Raw genomic sequence first — 26,425 nt, 5'->3', positions numbered from 1 at the left:
TTATTTTACTGGACCCATTCATTTCCACCTTAGTCTCTTAGATTGAAACGTTACTATAAAACATCTTTGCAAACTGACTTATTCATGCTGTGGTCTATGTTTCCGGAGTTTCCTGGAGAAATGAACACTAGATGTGCTACAACAACTGGTACGTTTTATTCACTTTTACACAAATTACGAGTACAACAGCTGATTTTGACTTTATATACACTTATTTCGCTCACTGACACACTGCTATGTTATGAACCGTAACACTTTTACTCTAACACATCATTTGAAAAAAATGATATATTTTAACAGACTTGCCTACATTTACACACTTATTCCAATGTGATTAGCTTCAGCGGTCACCTGATAGAGTGTTTGGACTAGGAAGACCGTAGTTCAAGCCCAGACAAACAGGCAAGCTGACACGTGAGATAATAGTGTCATAGAAGCGACATGAGATGACGTGGTTGCTTCATTTCTTTCTCTTTTTTTTTACACTATCAGCAAAGTCTTTTTAGCAAGTCAGTCCACTCAGCAGCCTTCTTTGGAACGTTCTTGGGCAGCCTGGGCAGATATTTTTCTTTATAATCAAGCGGCACACAAGTGCAGGTCCTATCTACTTGAAAATGGGGAAAATATCCAAAACATGTTTCAAATCAGCAGTGCAATCTGACAATGCTGGCATCAAATATTGTGCTTCTTTACCTCATATTACGCTAAAAAAACAAATATTCCTGGCTTCTATAGCTAATGCGCATGCACGTTTTCAAGTTGATTGACAGGCTATGTCAGTATCTAAAACGTGATTGGCTCTTTTACCTGAAAGCCAGGACTTTCTTTTCTACATGCGTTGGCCGTTCTAATTTCTCCCATTCACTGTAATAGAAGTGGCCCGTCTCCGCTAAATTTTCTCTGCTATCGCTTAAGTTTAGGAGTTGGTTTAGGGCAAGGATGTCTGTTTTGTTTACCTCTTTTGCTTTTAGGACACTATTGGTTAGGTTTAGGTTAAAGTTTGAGGTTAGGGAGGTACATTTTACTCATTAAAACTTTCATCTAATATTCACCTTCATAACCTCGTCTGATTACGACACCATTTCACTCGCTTTTGGCGCCCCCCGCTGGTCATTTCACTGTGGAGCTGCAGCTAAACGTGTAATAAGGCATGTCATTTTGTTTTGCAAACGTGTTGCCACGGTTATGTAATGTTCATTAGACCAGGCTGTTCATTTACATTGTAAGTGCCTCACTGTAACCCAAGATTTGTGCTTTTTTTTTTTTTAATAAACAAAGGACGACGAGTCAAAATAATGTTTTGTGGTAATGAGCATTATGAACCTGGAACTTGTATTGAACCTGGAACATTCCTTTAAAGCAAAAGGGACACATTTATGTTACTTTTTCAACATCAAACCCCTTCACTCTAAAGAAATGCGCTTATGCCCACCTCATCTCTTGGACCAGGATGCTGGTGCCAGCTTTCTCCAGAGTGTGTTTATTAATGGTACAGTGTGATATGAGGCTGGCAGGGTGTCAGTGCTGGAGCAGCGATACAGCTTCACACTCTGCACGTAGCTGCACTATCAGAACACAGTCTGTCTGGCTAAAGTCCAGCTGCTAAATTTTATATCAGATCAGCATTGCTCAGTGGAAGGGATGGCAGTATGTCAGACCTAATGCAGCTCACACAAAAGGAGAAGGACATGTTGAAAACCCAAGAGAGCCACTTTCATGAAAACAAACCACTGATATGGAGATGTTAGATGAAATGATGAGCCCAGGTGGTAACAAAATATTAAAGGAGTGTTTTTCTTTCGTTGAGGCTCTGTCTTATTCACAAGTTTCTTGAACAACCAATGGCTGCTGCTGCCGTTTTTGTGCTTCTGGTCTCTCTAATAATTATTGTAGTTACTCGCACAATGCAAACCAGAACCATTTGGTCTGTTTGAATAAAGTTGAAGGGATTGTTGCCAAAAATTGTTGTCTTAATTTACTCACCCTTATGTTGTTCCAAACAGTCTTCCGTGGATCACAAAACGAGAGGTTTGGCAGAATGTTAGTGGCTGACAGCTTCAGTCACCATTCACTTTCATTGTATGGGTAAAAGAGCAGCGGTAACACAGAAGAAAGAAAGTCATACAGGTTTTAAACAACACAAGGGTGAGTAAATGATGACAGCATTTTTCAATTTGGGTGAAACAATCGTAAAAAAGTATTAGCTCAGGTTCAGCATGTGCTGTTGCTTGTAAAAGAAACTTTGCATTTCGTTATTTTGTTTTAGTAGAGTAATATGCAATTATCATTCGGCCTTGGAGGCTTTAAAATGTGGACTTAAAATATTTTAACTCATTTTTAAAGACAGTTCAGTTCTGAGTTCTGAGGCTTTTTGCTTGTGTCTTCTCGACATAATGTTTAAGAAAAAATCTTGCATTGGAGAATTCTGCTAAACATCTAGTTTTGTCATATGGGTTTGACAACATGATGCATAAATGATAGAATTTTAATTTTTGGGTGAACTACTATCAGTGTTTGTTGTAAAGGTCTTTTAGCCATGTGTTATGCTCTGTAGCTAACGCTCAATTTTATGTATTTATGTAAGTTCTGCATCTGCGACTCAGGCATTAAAGGAATATTCCGGGTTCAATACAAGTTAAGCTCAATTGACAGCATTTGTGGTGTAATGTTGATTACCAAAAAAATACAATTTGACTCGTCCCTCCTTTTCTTTAAAAAAGCAATAATCTGAGTTACAGTGAGGCATTTACAATGGAAGTGAATGGGGCCAATTTGTAATCGTTAAAGTACTCACTGTTTTAAAAGTGTAGACACAAGATGTAAACAATATGTGTGTTAACATGATTTTAGCTTGATAAAATCACTTACTAACTGCATCTGTATGAAGTTAAATCCAGTTGTACAGCTTTGTTGCCATGACGACATAACTGTAAACCGTTGTGAACCGTAAAATGACCGTAAAAACAACGATTTAAACAACTTTACAGCTCAAATAATACATGAGTTTTAACGGAAGAATTAATATAAGTGCTTTTATTAAATTATAAGCTTCACATTTCTGCCTTTAAACCCTCCAAAAATTGGTCCCATTCACTTCCATTGTAAGTGCCTCACTATAACCTCAATTTTAAAGAAAAGGACAGACAAGTCGTAATTATTTTTTGTGGTAATCAACATTATGCCACAAATGCTGTCGATTGAGCTGAACTTGTATTGAACCTGGAATTGTCACGGTCCTGTCACTCTGTCAGTCTGGGTTTTTGTCTGACTGGGCCATGGCATGATCGTCCCATGTCTGTCTTGTGTTTCGTTGTCTGTCTTTGTGTGAGTGCACGGTTTCAGTTGTATTCCCTGCCGTGCACTCTTTGGTCGGTCTTGTTTCGTGTCTGGAGTATGGTGTCTGGATCCTGACTTCCCTGTCTGGTTCGGTTTTGGTCTGTGTCGGAGTCCGGACACTCATGCTCCAGGTCTGTCTGTTATTGACATGGGTGCATCGCGCTTATGGCATCTTGGTAGCATGCTCTTGCGTCAGTAGTTTATATCTGTCTCTCGCGAACACGGGTGCGCGTCATGCTCACGTTGCATGCCCAGGTCTCGAGCTGTCTTCATGTTGTGCTGAGGTTCAATCACTTCAGTCTGAGATTTCGGGTTTGTGTGTGGCCAAACTCTTGCACAGGTGTCCTGTCTTGTTTTTGTCGCCTGTTGAGTGCATTGCGTGCCGTTTGCCTCATTATGTACGCTTAGGTTTAGTTTAGTGTGAGAATGTGTGGCATCGCTTTGTTTGGCGTTGCTACGCATTCTCTCATCTTGTTTGTCGGTTGGCATGGGCGTATATTGCCTTATTGTCTTGGCGATGTGTGCTCATTCGGGTGTTTTGTTGTCTTGTTAGAGCACGTGGCATTGTTTTGTTTCTGTATCACCGTGTGTCTCTCTGTCTTACATCATACCCCGCCTCCTTGTTTGCCCATTATTAGTTTATTAGTCACACCTGCCCTTTCTTGTTATCCTGTTGATTTCTCTCCCTATTTTAGTCTCCTCGTGTATGCTGTCCAGTGCCAGTTCGTCTTGTTTCCCAGTCGGTCTTGTGTGTCTGTTGTGATCAAGTCGGTCGGTCTTGTTTGTTTTTCATCCCATCCCTGTCCGGTCTGGTTGGTCCTGGTTCCCCGTTTCCCTCCGCCACAGCCCTGGATTGTTCGTTTTCCCCTACGGGGTTGTTTATGTTTGTTTTCCCCCTTGTTGGAGTTTTAGTTTGTTTTTTTATTTATTTTTTATATAAATAAATTCCTTTTTTCACTCTGCGTTTGGGTTCTGAGCCTCTGCATTTCATGACAGGAATAGTCCTTTAGTGCAAATTTTCTGCAAAAACAACACACTTCAACTACTGTCAGTTAACTAATATCGGGAAAATTCAGTGTCTGGGAGTACAGGTGGATAGTTGGTGCAGCTGTTGGCGCACACAGCGTCATGCCCAGGTGTATACGAGACATTGAATTCAGAGTATACACACACACACACACACACACACACACACACACACACACACACACTGAGGCTCTAATTGAAATGCTCTTTGTTCTGTGGGACTGTGGCATCCCTTCCATCTCCTTCTCCCTCCTCTCCGGTCATGGATCTTTGAAAGCGATGATGAGAGTGTGGCTACATGGCATCCTGACGCAAAACCCGTTGCATGTTGTCACCACCACCCCTTCTCGCCCGGTTGTTTTCTCAACCTAGCATGCCCTGCACTCTGCTTTCTCTGTGACGCAGTTGGCTCTCACGCTCACCCCTACCTGAATGATTGAAGCACCGTTGAGCGATTTCACCCTTATCTGTGCTCACCCATTCACGTCGGGGGCTCACAGATTGCGTCAATGCCCATAGCTCCCTTTTTTTGTTCTGGCTTGTGTCTCTTTCTCTCTCCCTATATCTATGTCTCCCTCTGGTTGAAGCAAACACTCTCTCTCCCTTGGTCTTTGTTTACGTTGTCCGTCGCTTTTGCACCTGCTGCCAGGAAAACACAGTTCAGTTGAAATGTCGTCACATGTATTGTGAGCCGTCGTGCATTGCGTGCCATTGCAGACTGCAGGACCTGGCTGGAAACATGTGCAACATAAAGTGGCCTTTTAAATAAGTCAAGGTGCAGAGGGGCATTTGAAAACAGCATATTCCTGATGAGCTAAACAGAAAAAGATAACAATAGTCATCATCTCCAAAACTCCCCCTGGCTTGGCCTTTCGGTGATCCCCGCTTTCCTCGACTTCCACTTTAACGGATTGATTTACATTTGATCATACCCCGGCCCCTCTTACATTTATGTTGTGTGGAAAAATTCTCAAGTACAGTCACTATTAGATTAGTTCCCAGCACAGGTTACTCTCAGCTGTTGTCTTTTCGTTTCTCAGGAAATCTAATATCAAATGATAGGCTTCAGGAAATTAGCTGGAGAGGAGGAGAGATGCTTAGGGGACATCCTGGAGTTAACAGATGTGAGTGTGTGTTTATGCATTGGTGAGTGATTGGTGTGTATGGACAGTGACCCCAAAACATATTTTGATAACTATGCAGCTCTTTAAAATGACTCTGCATTATATAGCAACATTTTAAACCAAGTGGTTTTCAGTTAATCTTACAGAAAGATAGCAAAAGCCCACTTTTGAAGCAAAACATTTCACACAAATAATTTGGTTTCGAATGATAAAATTACGAGAAAAGATTTGTGACACTTTGTTTTTGTCAAATGTTATTGGAATATTTTGATATAATCAGGGTTTGTAAAGGGACAAAAATTGTCTTTAGCAGTGGCTCACGAACATGGTCATCATCATATGCAAATTTACATAATTGCAAATAATTAATATTAAACAATGCTGTAGTTGCATTTTATATTTGTATTAAATAGGAATTATTTTTAGCATCTGGAAACTTCTGAATTAAACAGATTTTCTTTGTACTTTAAGGTGCTGTGGGAAATGAAACTAACTTAACACCTTATTATCTGACTGTACTTACAAATAAACTTCTTACGTGAATTGGGATTACTAGTAAAAATGTTTGTTTCCTGTTCCATAACAGATATTGTTTTTCTTTCATCAGGCTCTTAATGAAGAATCATTTTGGTTCTAGGAATGGCAAACCAGGCCAGCGTGTTTCTTCATATAAAACATCATTAGAATAGGAAATATACATTTCACATTAATGCATCTATACTTTCGGAGGTCCAGACTTCTATTCTATATTGTACTTGCCCTTACGTTTACATTTACATTTTACATTTATGCATTTGGCTGATGCTTTTATCCAAAGCGACTTACAGTGCACTTATTACAGGGACAATCCCCCTGGAGCAACCTGGAGTTAAGTGCCTTTCTCAAGGACACAATGGTGGTGGCTGTGGGGATTGAACCAGCAACCTTCTGCTTACAAGTTCTGTGCTTTAGCCCACTATGCCACCAGTATAGTTCTTCCATTGTTTAACCCTCCTATTCTGATAAGGAGGGCTGCTTACTTTGCTGTTCACGGCCATTTTTGACCGGACACAATACAGTATACAGTGTAAGTTTCTTTTTCTTTTTTCAAAGAAATGATAACATTTCTTCTTTCTTGAAGTAAAAACAAAATTATGCACTTCTTTTGGGATTTTTTATAATCACACATACATTTCTCAATTTGAAAGTTAATTTGCATATACAAATTAGAAAATGTATGTAACATCACTACAGTAAAATACAGTAAATATATAATTTGAAACATGAAGAAAATATGAGAATGTGTTATGTATTGGAGGCAGATTGCTGCCATCTGGTAAAAAAAAGAGAGAAATAACATGACTTGAAAATCATGTTATGACAATAATAGCCAGTAGATGGCTACAGTGTTCTATGCAATGTTCTATACTATGTTTAGTAATTCTACATTTAATCACAAATGATGCATATATATATATATATATATATATATATTTGGGTTTTTACTGTTTTGAAGTGTCAGTTTTTGCAATAATGTCACATTGTGCTTACAGTCATACCTGACCATGGTGTTACAAACAGAAGACATAATATAATAATTTTGTTATTAATCATTTCAAAAATCAACATTTAATAACTTAAAGGGATAGTTCACCCAAAAATGAAAATTCTGTCATTTACTCACCCTCATGCCATCCCAGATGTGTATGACTTTCTTCTGCAGAACAAACATTCAAACATTTCAGCTCTGTAGGTCCATAAAATGCAAGTGAATGGGTTCCAAAATTTTGACGCTCCAGAAAGCTCATAAAGTCAGCATTAAAGTAATCAATACGACGCCAGTGTTTTAATTGATATCTTAAGAAGTGATATGATTGGTGTGGGTGAGAAACAGACACATTTTTAAGTCCTTTTATGCTTGAAATTCTTCTCCCTGCCTAGTAGGGGGCGATATGCATGAAGAATGTAAATCACCAAAAACACAAGAAGAAGAATGTGGAAGTGAAAGTTAAAGTGGAGATTGACTGAGCAGGGAGGAGAATTTATTGTAGAAAAAGACTTAAATATTGATCTGTTTCTCACCCACACCTGTCACATCGCTTCAGAAGATATTGGTTTAACCACTAGAGTCTTCTGGATTACTTGTATGCTGACTTATGTGATTTTTGGTGCTTCAAAAAAATATGGCACCCATTCACTTGCATTGAATGGACCAAAACAGCTGAGAAATTCCTCTAGAAATCTTCATTTGTGTTCAGCATTTGTGTTACACATCTGGGATAGCATGAGGGTGAGTAAATGATGAGAGAATTTTCATTTTTGGGTGAATTATCCCTTTAAAGTAATTTAATAATCGTGTCAAGAAAGAAACAGAAATGTACATCAGTGGACTGTAAAAATTCAATTAGTTTATAAAACAGTGAGTGAGTGTGCGTGCATGAGTGTTTGAGAGTGTATAAGTGTGTGCGTGTGTGAGTTCTGCGTTCTGTCTTCTGGCTGTGTTAGTCTCACCCATTTACTTCTGTGTGTGTGTGTGTGTGTGTGTGTGTGTGCTGCATTGTGGTTGTGTTATGGCCTTACGCCCTCATTTATGTGTGTTTTTTCTGCATTGTGGTCGATTTATATATTGTATTTGACAAATTAAAAAAAAAACTGCTCTATTTTTTTCATCTTTATGATTCATTTCCTATGGTCGGTCAATTTTGACCGCGAACAGCAAAGAAGTGTTTTTTTGTTTTTATAGAAAAAAGACTTTGAATCAAGTCAAAAAAAATTGTTTTTTGTTCAGATGGCAATTGGAGGAAAAGTCACTAAGTCGTGTACTTCTCAGATAAACAAAACCAATTTTATTTGCAATTACATTGTAATGCCATAATCACAGGTAAGACCATGGAAGGCTCCTCATTACCATGGTTTGATATTTAGTCTTAAAATAGTAAAAAATAAACTGTTTATATGTTTATTTGAAAAATAATAATAGACAAAACACATTTAAAAACTTGACTTTTAAAATACAACTGCCAAAGCTGATACATGTTAGTAAGGGTGGTTTTTAAGGGTGCAGTTTGAAAAACTTATTTTGGCACATGGCACTGTGTCCCTCAAATGGGAGCGATTTGAATGATGATGATGAGCAAGATGAATATTAGGGCTGGCTGTTGATACACATTTACAGATTTGATTCCAATTCACAAGGTCTCGATCTGATTACTATTCGATGTTGATTCATATGGGTACGGTATATTTCCGTTATAATGTCCATTCTGCAAAAAATATGATAAAAAATATCTCCCATCTAATGCTGTTAATTATACAAGGAACTTGTAATTACGAAAAATGTATTTTTATTTTTATTTCTAACTGACATTAATTTGTAATGAAATCTTAAGAAAACAGTTCTGTAATGAGCGTCTGTAAATGAGCGCATTTTAACGAGAGAGACTCGAACGGCTTTACCTCATCCATGCCATTCGTGATTAGAATTAAATGTTTCTTTTTTTTGTTGTTTTTGCTCAACAACTGACTGTAAAGACCAGAAAGGGTATTAAACGAGATGAATAAATGACAAATGGATTGTGTGGATCTCATCTTTGAACACGCATTACACAGAACTAGTAAAACCAAACTTTTACTCTCAACACGTGATGAAAGAATGCTGAAGCTCTTCACTAATGTACTACAATCCATGAGTGCCTCATCACAAACATTTTTAGTCGCATAGAGCAAAATTTGGTCTTTCTATGGGATTGAGGTCAGGGCTTTGTGATGGCCACTCCAATACCTTGACTTTGTTGTCCTTAAGCCATTTTGCCACAAATTTGCAGGTGTGCTTGTGGTCATTGTCCATTTGGAAGACCCATTTGCGACCAAGCTTTAAATACATGGCTGATGTCTTGAGATGTTGCTTCAATATATCCGCATAATTTTCCTTCCTCATGATGCCATCTATTTTGTGAAGTGCACCAGTCCCTCCTACAGCAAAGCACCCCTACAACATGATGCTGCCACCCCCATGCTTCACGGTTGGGATGGTGTTCTTCAGCTTGAGAGCTTGTTTTTCTTTCTTTAAAAATACCTCCCTCCTCCAGACAAGTCAAACACACACACACACACACACACACAGAATAAATGGAAAACATGCTAATGTCGTGTCCCTGTAGATGATGACTCTGTCCCTGTGACATTATGCTGTAGGGTTAGAGGATTAAAGCCTAAAAATCCCCTACTGTGTTACTAGTGCACAAAAATAGTGTTGGGACGTACCGTTACTGAAGTGATCAGATTTAGAAGCCTACGTGCAGAAGTGAGTGAGGAAAGATGGTATAATGCAAGTTCCCGGAGGGAATCGATATCAGAGGGTCATTCTGACTGTGTGCTCTTTTCATTTCACAGAAACACAACTCATAGTACTGGCACAAAGGTTTCTGTTATTTATATAAGTGTTTTGTTGGGTAGTGATGCTTATTTAAAATGCTTTGTTAATGATTAAAGGTGAAGCTTGGCTTGGCTGCGGTCTTGTTTCAAGTTTGACATGCGTTCGGACCTAGAGAAATATGATTTCCATTCTTTTGGTTATTTTTAAACTTCCAATTAAGAGGAAGTACATATTGTTTGCTCAAAATGTAGTGTAACCAAGTCATACACAGGTCACATGTCCTGACTGCTGCATTGCTCCTAGCTATTTTTATGAGCTTTTGAGTCATTTTGTCCTTTGTAACACTCGCCTGATAGCTTGAAAGCATGTCTCCATGTGTAAAAATACATTACACTGCTATTTTTTCCTTTTTGATTAATTAACACTTTCCATGTTAACGCAGAGGCCAAAATAAGACGGGCAGAGGAAGAGCAGGAAAGGGAAGAAATCTGCAAAGGAAAAACCTCAGCAATGGTTTCATTGTTCACACAGATTCAACAAGACTAAAAGATATAATCACCACAGGGCTACATGAGAATATCACAGTTATCACCTTATTTTTCACTTTGATGCATGTTGTTGTGTTCTGTGGTGTGGTACAGTATCTGAGTGGAATTCAATGGCCTGCTTGTGTTAACCCAGCCTGACATATCTATTTATACGTTAATATTTGTAACATTTAAACGTACATTTTTATACATTTGGAAATACGCTAAAAAGTACAATATGGACATTTTGAAAGCATCTAAAACATGAACATTTTTATACTTGAATACATGAATCCATTATAAATATATTAGTATAAATAATATTGCTAAATAAATATATTTGTACATTTTTACTGTTTTAGATATATTTTAGATCCCTTAACACTATGCCTAAACATAACCACTTTTCAACTATATAAAAAGATGTAATAGGCAGATGAATGTACAGTGACAAATCATTTTTCAGTATATTAATTTATGTATGTTTTACTGCCGCTAAACCCACCCTACCCCTAAACCTAACCCTAACCGTTTCTTATGCATATAAAAAACGTAACCTGCGGAAGAATTTAAAATCAACAATTTATTTAGAAAAATGGCAAAGTTCAGTACAAAAGTAGTCCAAAGTAGTCCCCTTTTCTCCCAATTTGGAATGCCCAATTCTCACTACTTAGTAGGTCCTCGTGGTGGTGCGGTTACGCACCTCAATCCGGGTGGCGGAGGACAAGTCTCAGTTGCCTCCGCTTCTGAGACCGTCAATCCGCACATCTTATCACGTGGCTTGCTGTGCATGACACCGCGGAGACCAGGGGCGGACTGGGAAGAGAAATCAGCCCGAAAACAGAAACTGGCTCAAATGTTGCTGGGGGGGAATCTTGCACAAAAGTTGTTTGGGGGGGGGGTGTCGCTGTCCTTTTCTGCATATCGCTGCCCCCTTCGGCATATCGTGATGCCGTTTTGTGGCACGTTCTGCATAACGGGAAAAGTCCCGGTTTTCCCGATGGCCAGTCCGCCCCTGGTGGAGACTCACAGCATGTGGAGGCTCATGCTACTCTCCGCGATCCACGCACAACTCACCACGCGCCCCATTGAGAGCGAGAACCCCTAATCGCGACCATGAGGAGGTTACCCCATGTGACTCTACCCTCCCTAGCATCCGGCCAATTTGTTTGCTTAGGAGACCTGGCTGGAGTCACCCTGGTTTCGAACTCGTGAGTCCAGGGGTGGTAGTCAGCGTCAATACTCGCGTAGACACCCAGGCCCCACTAAAAGTGGATTTGAAGTTATTAATCGCTGATAATCATGTCCTGATGCACTCCGTAATAGCGCTGTCATTTTTAATTCAAACAAACATTTAACATTTTAAAGTTGTTGGGCCTCATGTATTCAGATAGAAGACAAAGGCAGGCCTAACAGTCATAAAAACATTCCTCAAGCCCCCTCCTTCTAAGTCAGATGTTGTACTGATAAAAATCACGCCAAAATCAAACAAAGGGAGTCCAAAACAGACTACAGATCCATGAAGCCTTGCTCACTAAAGGATCGAGCGCTCAACTCCTATTGGATGAGGCACACAACAGAACGTCCCTCAAACATGACATCATCAGGACTTCAAATAATTCTGAAATGCTTCCAAAGTTGCTTCCAGCGACTTTGTTCACCGAATATGGACGTAGCTTTTTGCTGCTCTCCGGTGCAACCTCATGGCATAAGGAAGTAATGTCCGACTTGAAACTGTAGCTATACAATCTCCATCTCGCTGGACGAGCTGAGATTACTCTGTGTTCAACCAAACACTCTAACGGATCCGAAGGAGACTGCCGAGCAATTCGCATCTTCATCCGTTGGCCTACAGAAGTGAAGAGATTAAAGATTTCTCTTCCATCTTCAATCAAGTCGACATTTCTGAGTTCTCCGCCAGCCCACCGAGAATCAACAGCCGTACCGCCCGCCGACAATCAACAGCCGTACCGCCCGCCGACAGCGCGAGGAAACGGCCTCCCGTCATCACCCGAGCCTCAAGGAACCGGGTCAAAGTTAAAGGACGGAGGAAAACACATTCTACCTGTGTCCTCATGCGATTCAAGTAAGAGGTTACGTCTGGGCAGAGATAGAATATTATAGTGTGTTATTCTTGTGTTTCAAGGTTTTTGCTTGTACAGTTTACGGACCGCCATGTCCGCTCATTATTAATACTCAGGGTATTAATTATCACAAATTTGTTTTGCTGTATTGTGGTCCAACCAAATTGGACTGTTGTGCATTTTCGCCATCGCGGGTGAGACCGGCAAACTGAGTTATCCATTAAAGAGTCAAATAACGCGGGACTTTTACGAGCCCCGCTCGTAAAACCGCGTCTCTGAGTGATGAACACGGCTGCTTTATCTCCAGCTATCGCGAAATCAGCTTTCAAGCTGTCACTTAATCATCTCTCTCTCTCTCTCTCTCTCTCTCTCTCTCTCTCTCTCTCTCTCTCTCACTAACCACACTGACACACACACACACACACACACTGTCACACACACACCTTATGTGTTCTAGGATTATTTTATTTCCATATCTAATCATATCACTGTTTAGTTTATAGTTGTAAGTCGGAAGTTTATTGACTGCATTGTATTAATTATTAATTGATATTACTGCATAAATAAACTTTGTTTATATTACAAAGAGAAGTGTTTTGGTTTGTTTTGCATATGCCTGTGTCATGCTGATGGGATGTCAGTGCTCGGATTCAAACCTTCATTCATTGTTTTTTTTCCCGAAAATGGGATATTCTTCGGATGTCGATTTTCCTAAGAAAACAATCTAATATTGAGACTGTTTTAATATTCAGTTATTAGTCCCTGATTCCAGGGTGGTGCCCCGTCAATGTTAATCCTTATTAACATTCTATTGATTTTTGATAATTGATAATTATCTTTGATTGAATTTGAATGATCAATAAGCTAGTGTTAATTTTAATGTTTCATCGATGTTAACAATTAACGATTATCTTTGATAAGTGTTGATTTTAAAGGATTAAAAAAAGCTAACATTGATTCTCATCAATGTTCTATTGATTTTAATAATTAATAACTATCTTTGATAATTATTAATTATTGCTAATAATCAAACTTGCTCCTAAACGTAGCACACTACATTTACTGGAGTCCCATATGAGGTTTTAATGAGTTAGATTCAATTGATTAATTTAAATATTAATTAATAACTACAGAAATAATTATTAATTATTTCTGATAGTAACACTGATCTAAACAACCAGTAAAGCCCTAGAAAGTTTAGTCTTGCTTAAAGTGATATAAGCCTTAAAAACGTTAAACAGGGCAGCAGAAATCACACCGAACCGAATGAAACCATTCTAATGTCAAATTAGGTACATGCATTAACTGCGTTAAATAAATGTGATGGCATTTAACATTTAACTAATAATGAATGAGATAAAAGCAATGAAATTAGCTGATTAATTCATTGAAATCAATATTAATCGATTCAGTTATTATACATAAACATTTGTACATTACTTAAAGGTGTTAAAACGTAAAATGATTACTTTATAGATGCTACCAATTCATCAAAATTGTACGTTTTGATGTCTATGCAAATGCGTGAAAATGTTAATTTGCTCGAACCAAACCAATACATATGAATTCTCATGAGATCACGTCGGATAACCAAATGCAGTACAAATAAGAAAGATTTTTGCATGAAGAAAATTAAGGCTGTTTTATTGTGAGTAATTGCATTGTGACATTATTTTAATGACAATTACATGACAATTCTCCCTCTCATTGCTTATTACTGTAATGCATCTGGATGTTTAACTTTTGAGTTTGTTGACAATTCTCACTGCTATTAATGGTGATTCACATTACTGTAACATAGTTCTGAAAATCATGCTGTCCGGAGACAGTTTTTTATTCATTTATTAAAATCAGCATACTGTAAAGGCCTAAAGACAGGCTGTGAAGTATGACCTGGACTTTGTCTTGACAGAATTTGTGAGATGACACAATTTTATGACAGCATGTAAAAGCATAAGTATGAAAATGTTATTAAAAGTAAAAGTGGAGATTTTAGGACCGTTTCTTCTTGTCATCACAACCCCTACTGCTTTTCCTTCCAGGCAATGGTGGCATGTTACCCTGGCAACGGGACAGGATATGTACGGCATGTGGATAACCCTAATGGAGATGGGAGATGTGTCACATGCATATATTACCTGAATAAAGACTGGGATGCCAAGGTGGGAATCTTTTCCAATAGTTGGAAATAAGTTGTGCAGTGTGTAAAGCTGTGTGAGATTTGTTTAAGCTCTTCACTGTTTGTTTGCTTTTCTTATCTGATGTAGACCGTTCAAACTTGCATCTGAACTTACATTCAATACAATAGAAATTCAAAATCAGCTTGGTGCTCACAGTTTGCTGTTGGGATGTTTAATCAATAGACCACACGGGAGACGGTTCGTGTGCTGCTATCAGAGGTCTGCAGAGGTCCTTTTGAGCCCAAAGGGTCCGTTTTTCATGCATAAATTTGGGTTTGCAAATAATTAAAAAATAAATGCAAGTTTGGAAATAAATATTTCATGTTTTATTTTTAATGCAACTCATTGTGCACGCACACTTGCTAAATTATCATTAGGGCTAGGTGACATTAAATAAATATAGCTATTTTTTATTTATTTTTTCTCAAGCTTAAGGACGATTCATGTGAAACTGAAAAGGTAACTGCAACATGATTCAAATAACATTTTCTTTACTAGAAAGCAAGACAATCTGGTTAAAGAATTCCAAGTTCTGTTTATTTCGGAAAACATTGGTGTGCAAGAAACATGCACACAAACAAAACAAAGTGCACCGCACGTGATGTTGCCAGCGTAGTTTAAATGTAAAATAAATTCACTTGTTTAATATCTTTGTGAAAAAGGTGCATGAAATATGAAGGCACATATAGTGATGAAAGAAAAGCATTTAAGAGGCATGAACTAGAACTAGCATATCACTTTCATTTTAAACATCTTTAATTGATGGATAAAGATAATGTAATGATTATAATATCATTATTATTTGTAGTGCAGCCTCTCCCTACCATTAGAATACAATAGAAACGTTCCAGAAAAATGTAACTCATTAGTAGTCGGTACCGATCCCAGAGAAATTTCATGGTTCTCAATACCAATTTCATTACAACAGCAAAAATATACTAATATGGTAATGTACTATTGAACACGCTCCTTTAGCCGATTTAAAATTACATTTCACTGTGAATAATAAATGAAAAGAAATGCATGTTTCCTTCAAGTGTTTCTCAATTAAGTTTAAGGAATTCCAAAGGAATTTTAAAGGAATATTCCGGGTTCAGTACAAGTTAACCTCATTTGACAGCATTCGTGGCATAATGTTGATTACCATAAAAATTCATTTCGACTCGCCCCTCCTTTTCTTGAATAAAAAGCACGAATTGAGGTTCCAGTGAGGCACTTACAATGGAAGTCAATGGGGCCAATATTTGGAGGGTTTAAAAGCAGAAATGTGAAGCTTATAATTGTATAAAAGCACTTACATTAATTCTTCTGTTAAAACTCATGTATTATTTGAGCTGTAAAATTGTTTAATTTGTCGTTTTATAGTAATTTTAAGGTTTTAGGGTTTGCTGATATTACATCGTCATGGCAACGAAGTTGTAAAATTGGCTATAACTTTACACAGATGTGGTTAGTAAGTGATTTTATCACAGTAAAATCATGTTAATTGTTTACGTCTTATGGCTGTACTTTTGAAACAGTGAGTATTTTAATGTTCAAAAATTGGCCCCATTGACTTCTATTGTAAGTGTCTCACTATAACCTCGATTTTTGCTTTTTTAAAAGAAGAAATTTTTTTTTTGTGGTAATCAGCATTATGCCACAGATGCTGTCGATTGAGTTTATATTGAACCCGGAATATCCTCAAAAGTGTTTTTGAAATCTGTTTTTATTTTTGCCCAAACCCTGTTTTCCAATTATTATTTTTTTTTTCAGAATTCCATGTTTTAAAGTTTAATAAAAATTCATTATCAAAATAGTGTCTAATCAAATGAATTCTTTTAAAAAGTGAAAAAAAAATATATATATATTTTTTTAACTTTCAACAAGTGAAAATAGAACAATTACTTTTCAACATACTACTGCATTTTTAACAAACTTTTATTCATTACAACAGGACTCTTGCTTGTGATATGTTGCTTAATTTTTATTATTATTATTATTAATAATACTACAGTGAATATTACATTTTACTGTACAGTTGTAATATATTTCTCTTGCAATTTCTTTAATTTCATGCATCTAGCTTTTATTTTGACGTGTGTATTTGCAGTAAGGAATGGATTGGCTCTGTTGTTGAACGATGTTGAACATTCGACAATGTTGTACAGTGGCAACAAAAGTGTGCCACACTTAAAAATGTAACACAATATCAAACCAAGCTGCATTTATTTTAAAGATAGCACAAGCACACTTTCCAAGCATAAAATGTATTTCTTAAAAAGTAATTTGTGAAGTGAAGACAGTATCTGGACACTATGTGGTTGTCAACTGTTAGTGGAATATGTTGATGTTGAAACACCTGTGTGACCTCAGACAAATGGTCAGAAAAAAATAAAGACGGCTCTTAATATTTTGTTTCTAATGCAATGTAATGAATACTTTAAGTCTGGCATAAGTATCCAAATAGTTTTGTATTTTCTTTTGTTTGACGTGCCAAGAGACTGACACTTTCCACCACTGCTGCTCTCACTTGCCAGATATAAGATCAGCTCTGTGTCAGAGAGACGGTTCACAGCGGTGTCTCTCCTGCTCTAGAACATTCCGACCGGCTGTGGAAACTAGCCAGCGTGATGATCAGATGTTCACCCATCTCTCTTACATGAAGTAAATGGGGAAAAAAGTTGGCCAAACGCACAGGAAGGATACAGTATAGGAATGTTAGCAGCAGAGAAAGAAAGATGTTGTTTGGCTATAGATCAGAGGTACCCAAACTTTTTCCTACGAAGGGCTAAGGGAGGGTCGTGGGCCAAAATTAAACATTGCATTATATCAAACTGTATTATATTAAAATATAGAAGTTGCCCTGGTTTCCCTCCTTTATGATTTCATCATATATATATATATATATATAAATATATATATATGTATATGTGTGTGTGTGTGTGTGTGTGTGTGTGTATAAGCACCTAAAGGACTCTCAGACTGTGAGAAACAAGATTCTCTGGTCTGATGAAACGAAGATTGAACTGTTTGGCCTCGATTCCAAGCATCATGTCTAGAGGAAACCGGACACCGCTCATCACCTGTGCAATACCATCCCAAGCAGAAGGAAGCAAGTTTTCTTGATCCGGTGCTCCTCTATCCACACCTTGATTGACCTGGCTGTGTGGCATGGAGCATTGTGCTGCTGGAAACAAAAACAATCCTCAGAATTGGGGAACATTGTCAGAGCAGAAGGAAGCAAGTTTTCTTCCAGGATAACCTTATACGTGGCTTGATTCATGCATCCTTCACAAAGACCCAGATCATCACCGATCCTCCACCAAATTTCACAGTGGGTGCGAGACACTGTGGCTTGTAGGCTTCTCCAGGTCTCCGTCTAACCATTAGATGACCAGGTGGAAGATCGGTGATGATCTGAGGGTGCTTCAGCAAGGCTGGAATTCAGGTTCTCAGGTTCTTACAGTCTGCCTGCAGTCTCAGACATAGCTGTTTTCACACAGCATGAATTGTTTAGAAGCTGAAACTCAATCCTAATTTTAACCACCAACAAACCAAAAAACGTTTTGTAATCAGGGTTCCCATGCATCCTGGAAAACCTGAAAAATAATAAAAATGGGATTTTGCAATGCAGTTTTCCAGTCATGGAAAAGCCATGGAAAATTAGAAAAATACCTAAATGTCCTGGAAAATATTATAGTATAAAAGAACTGTTTGACTGTGTTGCTAACAAGGTTTTTGTTACATGTGCAAAAACATGGCAATGATCAGCACTCGTCATATGAGTCATATGCACACATTCAAATCGTTTGGTCAATGCCAGTGGCTTCACATTGTGAAACAACGTCAACGGTTATCTGTCATAAACAAATCCGTCACAAACATTCTCTGCTCCAATGAAATCGTTTAAGTATTGATATAGCACAAAATACGATTTTTTTGGTTCCAATGTTGCTGTTTTGTTAACCCCTTACACCCTAAAGGCATTTTGAAGATTTCGGCTAAAGTCGCATACCCAAACGTAAGAGCATAGAGCGCTTAAAATAAACTGCAAGGAACCTCAGTTGCATGGTATACATTTTTAGAAAACCTTTCAAGCTCCGAGAGTCTTATGTGACAACACTGCGGACAAAACACCCAAAGCTAAAGCGCTAAAAAAATGAACTTTTAAGTTATTATTCAGTTTGACATTATACTCTTTTTAAAACATCCTACTTTGGTGTTGTTCTCCAACATGTCAACTATACCAGGAAAAAAAAATGTGTTGATTTGACAAGGCAATCCATTGTTATAGCATATGGAACCATGGTTCCCAAGGTGGACTTCTAATTATCAAAGTGTCCGAAAAACCTCTCCATTTCACCTCACTTTGCCACCTTATTCCATCACTCCAAAAATGTGCGTTGTGCTCCCCCTTGTGTGCAGTCTATGTATGTGCACTCTGGTTATATTATTGACCCAAAGAAATGAATGTTTAAATACACAATTAATCAAATAAAAATTGCGATATGTCCTAGTGTGATAACTAAACTGCAAATGTGATTTAACTGAGTAAATACACTGTATGATAAAAGTGATGTGTGCTTACAATTGAGCGTGTGAAGCCGGCCACTCATACAGTATACTGAAAACACCTCATCATGATCATCATGTGCGCTCTTGTGTTTGTGAGATGACAAAGTATCTATTTAATTAAATCACAGCTTCACAGGGGTTAATAATCACAGTGGGCCATGTAGCGTACTGCTTATTTGGAAATGAGAAACTAAAAACACACATTTTGACACGTCAAAATAAACGCTCGATTTAAATGGACGCACTTCTTTTTTTTTCTTTTTTTTTTTTTTTGCTTACATTTTACACTTGTTGGGCACATAAGGTGTCCTGGAAAATTGTGCATTGAAAAGAGTGGGAACCCTAATGAAGGATTATGAAAGTGTTGACCCCTCGTTTGCTCATTCCATAGGAACATGGTGGGCTTTTGCGGATCTTTCCAGAGGGAACAGCTCAGTTTGCAGACATTGAGCCCAAGTTTGACAGGCTTCTGTTGTTTTGGTCAGATAGAAGGAACCCACATGAGGTCCAACCAGCTTATGCTACCAGGTCTGTAATGGTCATCATACTGTCATTACACAGGTCTATTGACTCGGAGATCGTACATGATTCTGTAAGCTGCTTGTGTTTGTATACAAAAGAACATATGAGTTAAATAAACCTGATTTGTTTGCAGGTATGCCATAACAGTGTGGTATTTTGACGCTGATGAGCGAGCCCGAGCTAAGGAGAAATATCTAACAGGTGAGATGAAGCGGTCAATGATCCGCTAAACTCGACCAGCTCTTATGCTGATCCTGAACCGATGTTTCTTCTTAACTGGCAGCTGTAAATGTGCGTTATCTATTCATTTTGGTGTAACGTCTATATATTTATGTTCTCCATTAGGGATGCACCAATATCACTTTTTCTCTTCCGTTTCGATTCCGATACCTGAAATTTCAGTATCGGCCGATACCGATCCCGATCCGATACCAGTGGTGTTGTTTTCATAATCAGTTTAGAATATCTTTGCCTCATTGTGTGGAACTTATTGGGATTACTCTTTTATATTTAAAGAAACACAAACCTCTAACTTCACATTATTTCGATATAATTGTACAGCCTATTAAGATATCAGCCCACTTTTCATTCACAGTTTTTTTGGAACTCAGTTAACTTAAATATTGTTGTAATTTGTAAACAATGATTATAATAATACATTTATTAGGATTCCTCCGGTAGGAGGAAACCTATTGTTTTTGTTAGTATTCTTCTTCTTATTATTATTATTATTCCTGTAGCTCTAAATTGCCCAATAACTCAAGATCTCCTTGGTAAAAAGTTTTGAAATGTGGCACATTGATACTACAGGCCACGAGTAACTACCACACCAAAAATGGCCCATGTGAGCCTATAGGTGGCGCTACAGGCCACACCCCAATTTGTCCATTTTCAAAGTGATGCCATTTCCACCCCATAATCCCAATATTTCAGAAACCTGGTATATATGCCTCATTTCTCATGAGGAACAAAAAAGCCTCTAGAACCCATAAAGTCCACCATGATGGATTTTCCTGTACAATACAAATTTGTCCAAAACTACAAAAATCTACTCCTCCTGAACCATAGCTCCAATTGACTTGAAACTCAGTATGTATGTGTAGGATACATGTCTTTCAATTTGATATTTAGCAAAAATGAATACAGTACTAAATGGCTGAAAGGTGCGCATTTATGTAAATGTCCACATTGTCTCAATATCCATATGTCCAAAAAATCTAACGCCATTTTGACTAATGTTTTATCCAACCCAACAGGCTTCAAGATGACATCACTCTGAAGTACTGTGCAAAATTTCACCTTGATATGTCATAAGATGACAGAATTACAGTTTACTATTATTTATCGCTAACGCTAAAATAATGCTTTACAAATCCGCTAGTCATAAAAGCGATACTTTGATTCAATCACCGGTTCATATGAAGACTCTTGAAATGTTTACTAACAAATTAATGAAATGTTGCGTACATGTGACATCTACCATGTCAATTTTTACATAGTTTGCAGTTTTGAGGAGGACTCCACACTGCTGCTTGCAGCTTCAATTATTATTATTATTGACTTTTAGAATTTTATAATACAAGAGCAATATATACAGTATATTTCAGTCATGCACCTTTAGCACCTTTAACTTTAAAACCCTCTGGCTTTTATTTTGATGGTCGGAGCACCTCAGGATGTCCTGTAAGTGTCTGTTGTTGTGCTAATTCACAGTAGTTTAATTTGCATCTTATTCTAAATCTGGTGAAATGCTCCTTCCATGCTATTCTAATTGCATGTTATAAGCGAACCGAACTATTGAGCTTCTACATCTAAGATTTTGTTCATGTGTGGCGCTCACATATTGCACGTCACTCTGAAAGCTCGAGCGCACCATAAGCCTGCGCGTGCAATGTATGTGTGTCAACAGAGCCGCGTCATTCACTAACGCGCTGCGCATAATGTATATTTCCTTTTATGATACGCAAAGCTATCGAATTACTTCAAGTGGCTTTGAATAAAATGCATGAGTCATATGGACTACTTAAATGGTGCATTTATGTTTTTTTTGTTTTTTTATATGTCCGTTTTTGAGCTTGACAGTAACGACACTGACTAACAGTATCGGATTTGGATCGGGCTCGTCGGACCGATACGCGTTCCGTCTAAAAATGGCAGTATTGGAGCCGATACTGATCCAGGTACCGTATCGGTGCATCACTAATCTCTATTTATAGATGGCCAATCTGTGCTTTAGCATTTTTCTGCTTTGTGCATGTCTACACTGCAAAAAATTTCTTGAAAAGCAAAATGACTTTATTAAGATATTAAGTGTTGTTTTCAGAGAAAGAAAAAAGTTTTACAAATATTTAGATTTTTTTTAATCTAGAATATAAATAAGTTCTCTCATGGTTACACCACATGGCGTGAACAAAATGTGCCTTTTCATAAAAAGGTTAAAATATTGACTCAAGTTTTGAGGGTCTGAAGGGGTCGACATCAAAAAGGCTACCGACATGTTGGTTACACCACATGACTTTGATTTTGTGGACTGCTTATTTATCTCTTTATCACTGTCCCTGTGCGGCCATTATCTAGAAATACCAGACCGATGGATGGTGCAATTGCCCAATCAAAATCGAGTATTCCAGAGAGCTGTGTAGTAATGATTATTAACAGAAAGAGCAAAAAGGAGGCCTAAAATCTCTGACATTTCTCTCTCTTAGGTGCAGGTGAACGGGGCGTGAAAGTGGAGCTAAACAAGCCGTCTGAGCCCAGCTAGTGAACGAGGGATTAATGAAAAGAAGTGGACATGGTGGACCTCCAGAGGGCTGCTGCCAGCTGCTGAGAAAGGGACGAGGAGAGGGGGAAAGAGAGTCATTAATCGACTTTCTTATTCACCTCTCCGGCCATCATCTGTAAGGGACTCTGAATGTTATAGAGATGTGCTGTGAAGACAGACATACCTTAACATGCTTTGTGTTTACTTTATGGAACATGCTGGCTTATATGAGCATAGGATGGACAGAATACTAAGATTAAGGGTGTGTGGTTATTTTAAGCATTGACCCCAAACCTTACAGTTTTTCCACCACGTTCCCATCAGCTTCGTCTTTGCACATTTAATAGTAAAGGTACAGTTTTGACTGGCAGTGCCACAAGCTACATACAAAAAACACTCTGGAATGTACTGTATGTACTATTCTGCCAAAGAGTCACTGTTAAATATTGGATTTGTGTTTTTGTATGGTTCGTAATGCAGTTTCCCAGGCTCTCCTAATTGGAGCTACATGGAACATGCGTCTTTATCATGGCTTGCACCTGTTGCTTAGTAACCAGGTGTGTTGCTGGATTGTGTTTGCCAGTAATCAGCAAATATGTCTGTTGTTGCAGACGTTATGTCTCTGTTGTCTCATGTCTGTCTAACAGCTCTGAGTTTTAAATAAAAAAATTTTTTTCTCCAATGCAGCTTGTTTAGCAGTGTGTTATTAACGCCATCTTATGGCTGTTACAGGAATATTCAGGGTTCAATTCAAGTTAAGCTCAGTCAACAGTATTTGTGGCATAAAGTTGATTGGGCCTACCACAAAAATAATTTCAACTCTTATCTCTTTTTCTTTTTTTTTTTGGATTTTTCTCCCCTTTTCTTCCCAATTTGGAACACCCAATTCCCAATGCACACTAAGTCCTTGTGGTGGCGTAGTGACTCGCCTCAATCCGGGTGGCGGAGGACGAACCTTGGTTGCCTCCGCGTCTGAAACCGTCAGTCCGCGCATCTTATCACGTGGCTTGTTGAGCGCGTTAACACGGAGACATAGTGCGTGTGGTGGCTTCACGCTATTCTCTGTGGCATATACGCACAAACGCCCCACCGAGAGCGAGAACCACATTATAGTGACCATGAGGAGGTTACCCCATGTGACTCTACCCTCCCTAGCAACCGGGCCAATTTGGTTGCTTAGGAGACCTGGCTGGAGTCACTCAGCACGCCGTGGATTCGAACTCGCGACTCTAGGTCTGGTAGTCAGCGTCTTTACTCACTGAGCTACCCAGGCCCCTTCTTATCTCCTTTTCTTAAAAAAAAAAAGAAAAGAAAAAAAGAAGCACAAATCTGTGTTCCAGTGAGGCACTTACAATGGAAGTGAATGGGGCCAATTTTTGGAGGGTTTAAAGGCAGAAATGTGAAGCTTATAATTGTATAAAAGCACTTACATTAATTCTGTTAAAACTCATGTATTATTTGAGCTGTAAAGTTGTTTAAATTGTCGTTTTTTATAGCGTTAAATCATTATGGTTGTAAACTTGGATATAACTTTACATAGATGCGGTTAGTAAGTGATTTTATCACACTAAAATCATGTTAACACGCATTATTTACGTCTTGTGGCTATACTGTTGAAACGTTTACGGACTGGCCCCATTGACGTCCATTGTAAGTGTCTCACTTTAACACAAATTTTTGTAACAAAGAGGAAAAAGTCCAAATTTATTTTTGTGGTAATCAGCATTATGCTACAAATGCTGTCGATTGAGCTCAAATGCATTGAACCTGGAATGTTCATGTTATCAATATTTCTCCTGATACATATATATATATATATATATATAGAAATTGATGAAAAGCACCTAAAGTGAAAATTAGGGCATTAATTACTCTGCCTCACACATGCTGGGTGGACAGTCTGAGATTTATAGATAATACTGAGATTTCAGTTACTTCAAATGTTATCATAAAAAAAAGTTTTGTACCCCAGTCAGTGCATAACTTCCTTTTGATAATTTTCAAGATGCTTTTTAGAGGATGACAATTTGAAAACAAGAGATTCTTCTTGTTTGTGCAATCTTTTTAGGGCGAAGTGCAAGGGTAAAAACGTACATATGATTTGCATTATTTTCTCCACAAACGACAGCTTTGCACCAGACTCTGTTGAGAGACATCCAAACATAAAGAGAAAGGCCTAAAGGTCAGCCAGACACTCTGACGCAACTCTGTTGATTGAGGACTTTAATTCGACTGAGGGGGAGCAGGGATTGTGTTAACAACAATTACCATAAGCCCTTTCATTTGCTGGCCTTTGAAATAACCCTCTGATAGCACACGTACATCTCCAAGATGTCTGTTTAAGAGTGTTTCATCTGGAAAATGTCTAATTAACATCTGTTGAACATCTAAAAAAGATCAGATTTGGAAACATTCTAAAATTTGAATGTCTCAAAGACATCTGCTGAATGTCTTATTGACATCTGAGAGAAAACGTCTTAAAAACGTGTTTAAAAAAAAATATGTAAACATGCACATCAAATACCCTAGACATGTGGATGATGTACAGTATGTGTGCTGGGGATTTGAAGTGTGTTTACATCTGAATCTACATCTTAATCATGCTAAATTGCTAATTTGTTACTAGAAAATCACTTGCCATTATATCAAACACAGTTGAAAGCTATTTGGTTCATTAAATAAAGATTAATATTGTCTTTGTTGTTTGCTGACTACCACCCCTGGAGTCATGAGTTTGAATCCAGGCTGTGCTGAGTGAACCCAGCCAGGTCTCCTTAGCAACCAAATTGGCCCGGTTGCTAGGGAGGGTAGAGTCACATGGGGTAACCTCCTCGTGGTCGTGATTAGGGGTTCTCACTCTCAATGGGGCGTGTGGTAAGTTATGCATGGATCGTGGAGAGTAGCATGAGCCTCCACATGCTGTGAGTCTCCGCGGTGTCATGCACAACGAGTCACGTGATAAGATGCGTGGATTGATGGTCTCAAAAGTGGACGCTACTGAGACTTGTCCTCCGCCACCCGGATTGAGGTGAGTAACCGCGCCACCACGAGAACCTAGTAAGTAGTGGGAAAAATGACTCGTTCAATGATCCGTTCTAAAGGATTCATTCTAAACTCCTCCTTTCAGAGAGCTTACTCTGCTCTGATTGGTCAGATGTCCCAGTCTGTTGTGATTGGTCTATTGCTTAGTGTAGTGTTTGAGGGCGGGTCAAAGCTGTTCGCGAGCAGCCAATGAAGACCAGAGGCGGGTTTTTTGTAACCAAATTACGTAGGTTAGCACAGGAAGTAAGTCTGGAATTACTAACGACTTGTTTCAGGTGTTCAGAATCGGTTCTTTCTTTTGGGAGTCAATAACTCCATTTGTCGTGCACTTTGATTTTTGAAACTTTGCAGACTTTTTTACATTCACAAACAGCTATATAACACACTACATGAAAGGTAATATTTGAAAAACCATAATAGGTGCTCTTTAAATACTGATCTGTTTCTCACTCACACCTATCATATCACTTCTGAAGATACGGATTTAACTACTGGAGTCTTCTGGATTACTTTTATGCTGCCTTTTTGTGCTTTTTTGAGCTTCAAAATGTTGGCACCCATTCACATGTATTGTACTGACCTACAGAGCTGAAATATTCTTCTAAAAATCATAATTTGTGTTCTGCAGAAGAAAGGAAGTCATACACATCTGGGATGGCATGAGGGTGAGCAAATGATGAGAGAATTTTCATTTTTGGGTGAACTGTCCCTTTAATGTGATAGCTCAGCAATAATTTTATATTCTGTCATCATTTCCCTACCGTCATGTTGTTCCAAACCCGTGTGACCTTCTGTATTCTGTGGAACACAAAAGATGTTAGACAGAATGTTAGGGACTGACAGTCTCGGTCACCACTCACTTTCAAAATATAGAGAAAAAAATCTAATTCACAGAAAGTAAATGGTGACCAA

General features: G+C 38.2%; 1 protein-coding gene across 2 annotated transcripts in view; it reads left to right on the top strand.

Moving 5' to 3' along the window:
• LOC127428099 (egl nine homolog 1-like) overlaps window positions 1-23,147 on the top strand; it is a 38,334-nt gene extending 15,187 nt beyond the window's left edge. Inside the window, exons 2-5 of one of the 2 annotated variants that reach the window (XM_051676184.1) lie at window positions 14,494-14,613; window positions 19,580-19,716; window positions 19,844-19,911; window positions 22,416-23,147. In XM_051676184.1, the coding sequence (XP_051532144.1) occupies window positions 14,494-14,613; window positions 19,580-19,716; window positions 19,844-19,911; window positions 22,416-22,471 (381 nt within the window). In that variant the 3' untranslated portion in view covers window positions 22,472-23,147. The remainder of the gene's footprint in view (window positions 1-14,493; window positions 14,614-19,579; window positions 19,717-19,843; window positions 19,912-22,415) is intronic. The other variant, XM_051676185.1, reaches the window with a different exon arrangement.
• Window positions 23,148-26,425: the final 3,278 nt, after the last annotated feature.

This window comes from Myxocyprinus asiaticus, chromosome 37 (assembly GCF_019703515.2).
Source record: "Myxocyprinus asiaticus isolate MX2 ecotype Aquarium Trade chromosome 37, UBuf_Myxa_2, whole genome shotgun sequence".
Taxonomy (NCBI): Eukaryota; Metazoa; Chordata; class Actinopteri; order Cypriniformes; family Catostomidae; genus Myxocyprinus; species Myxocyprinus asiaticus.
Note: the sequence above shows the minus strand (reverse complement) of the source record. Positions and strands in the feature narration are given on the sequence as shown.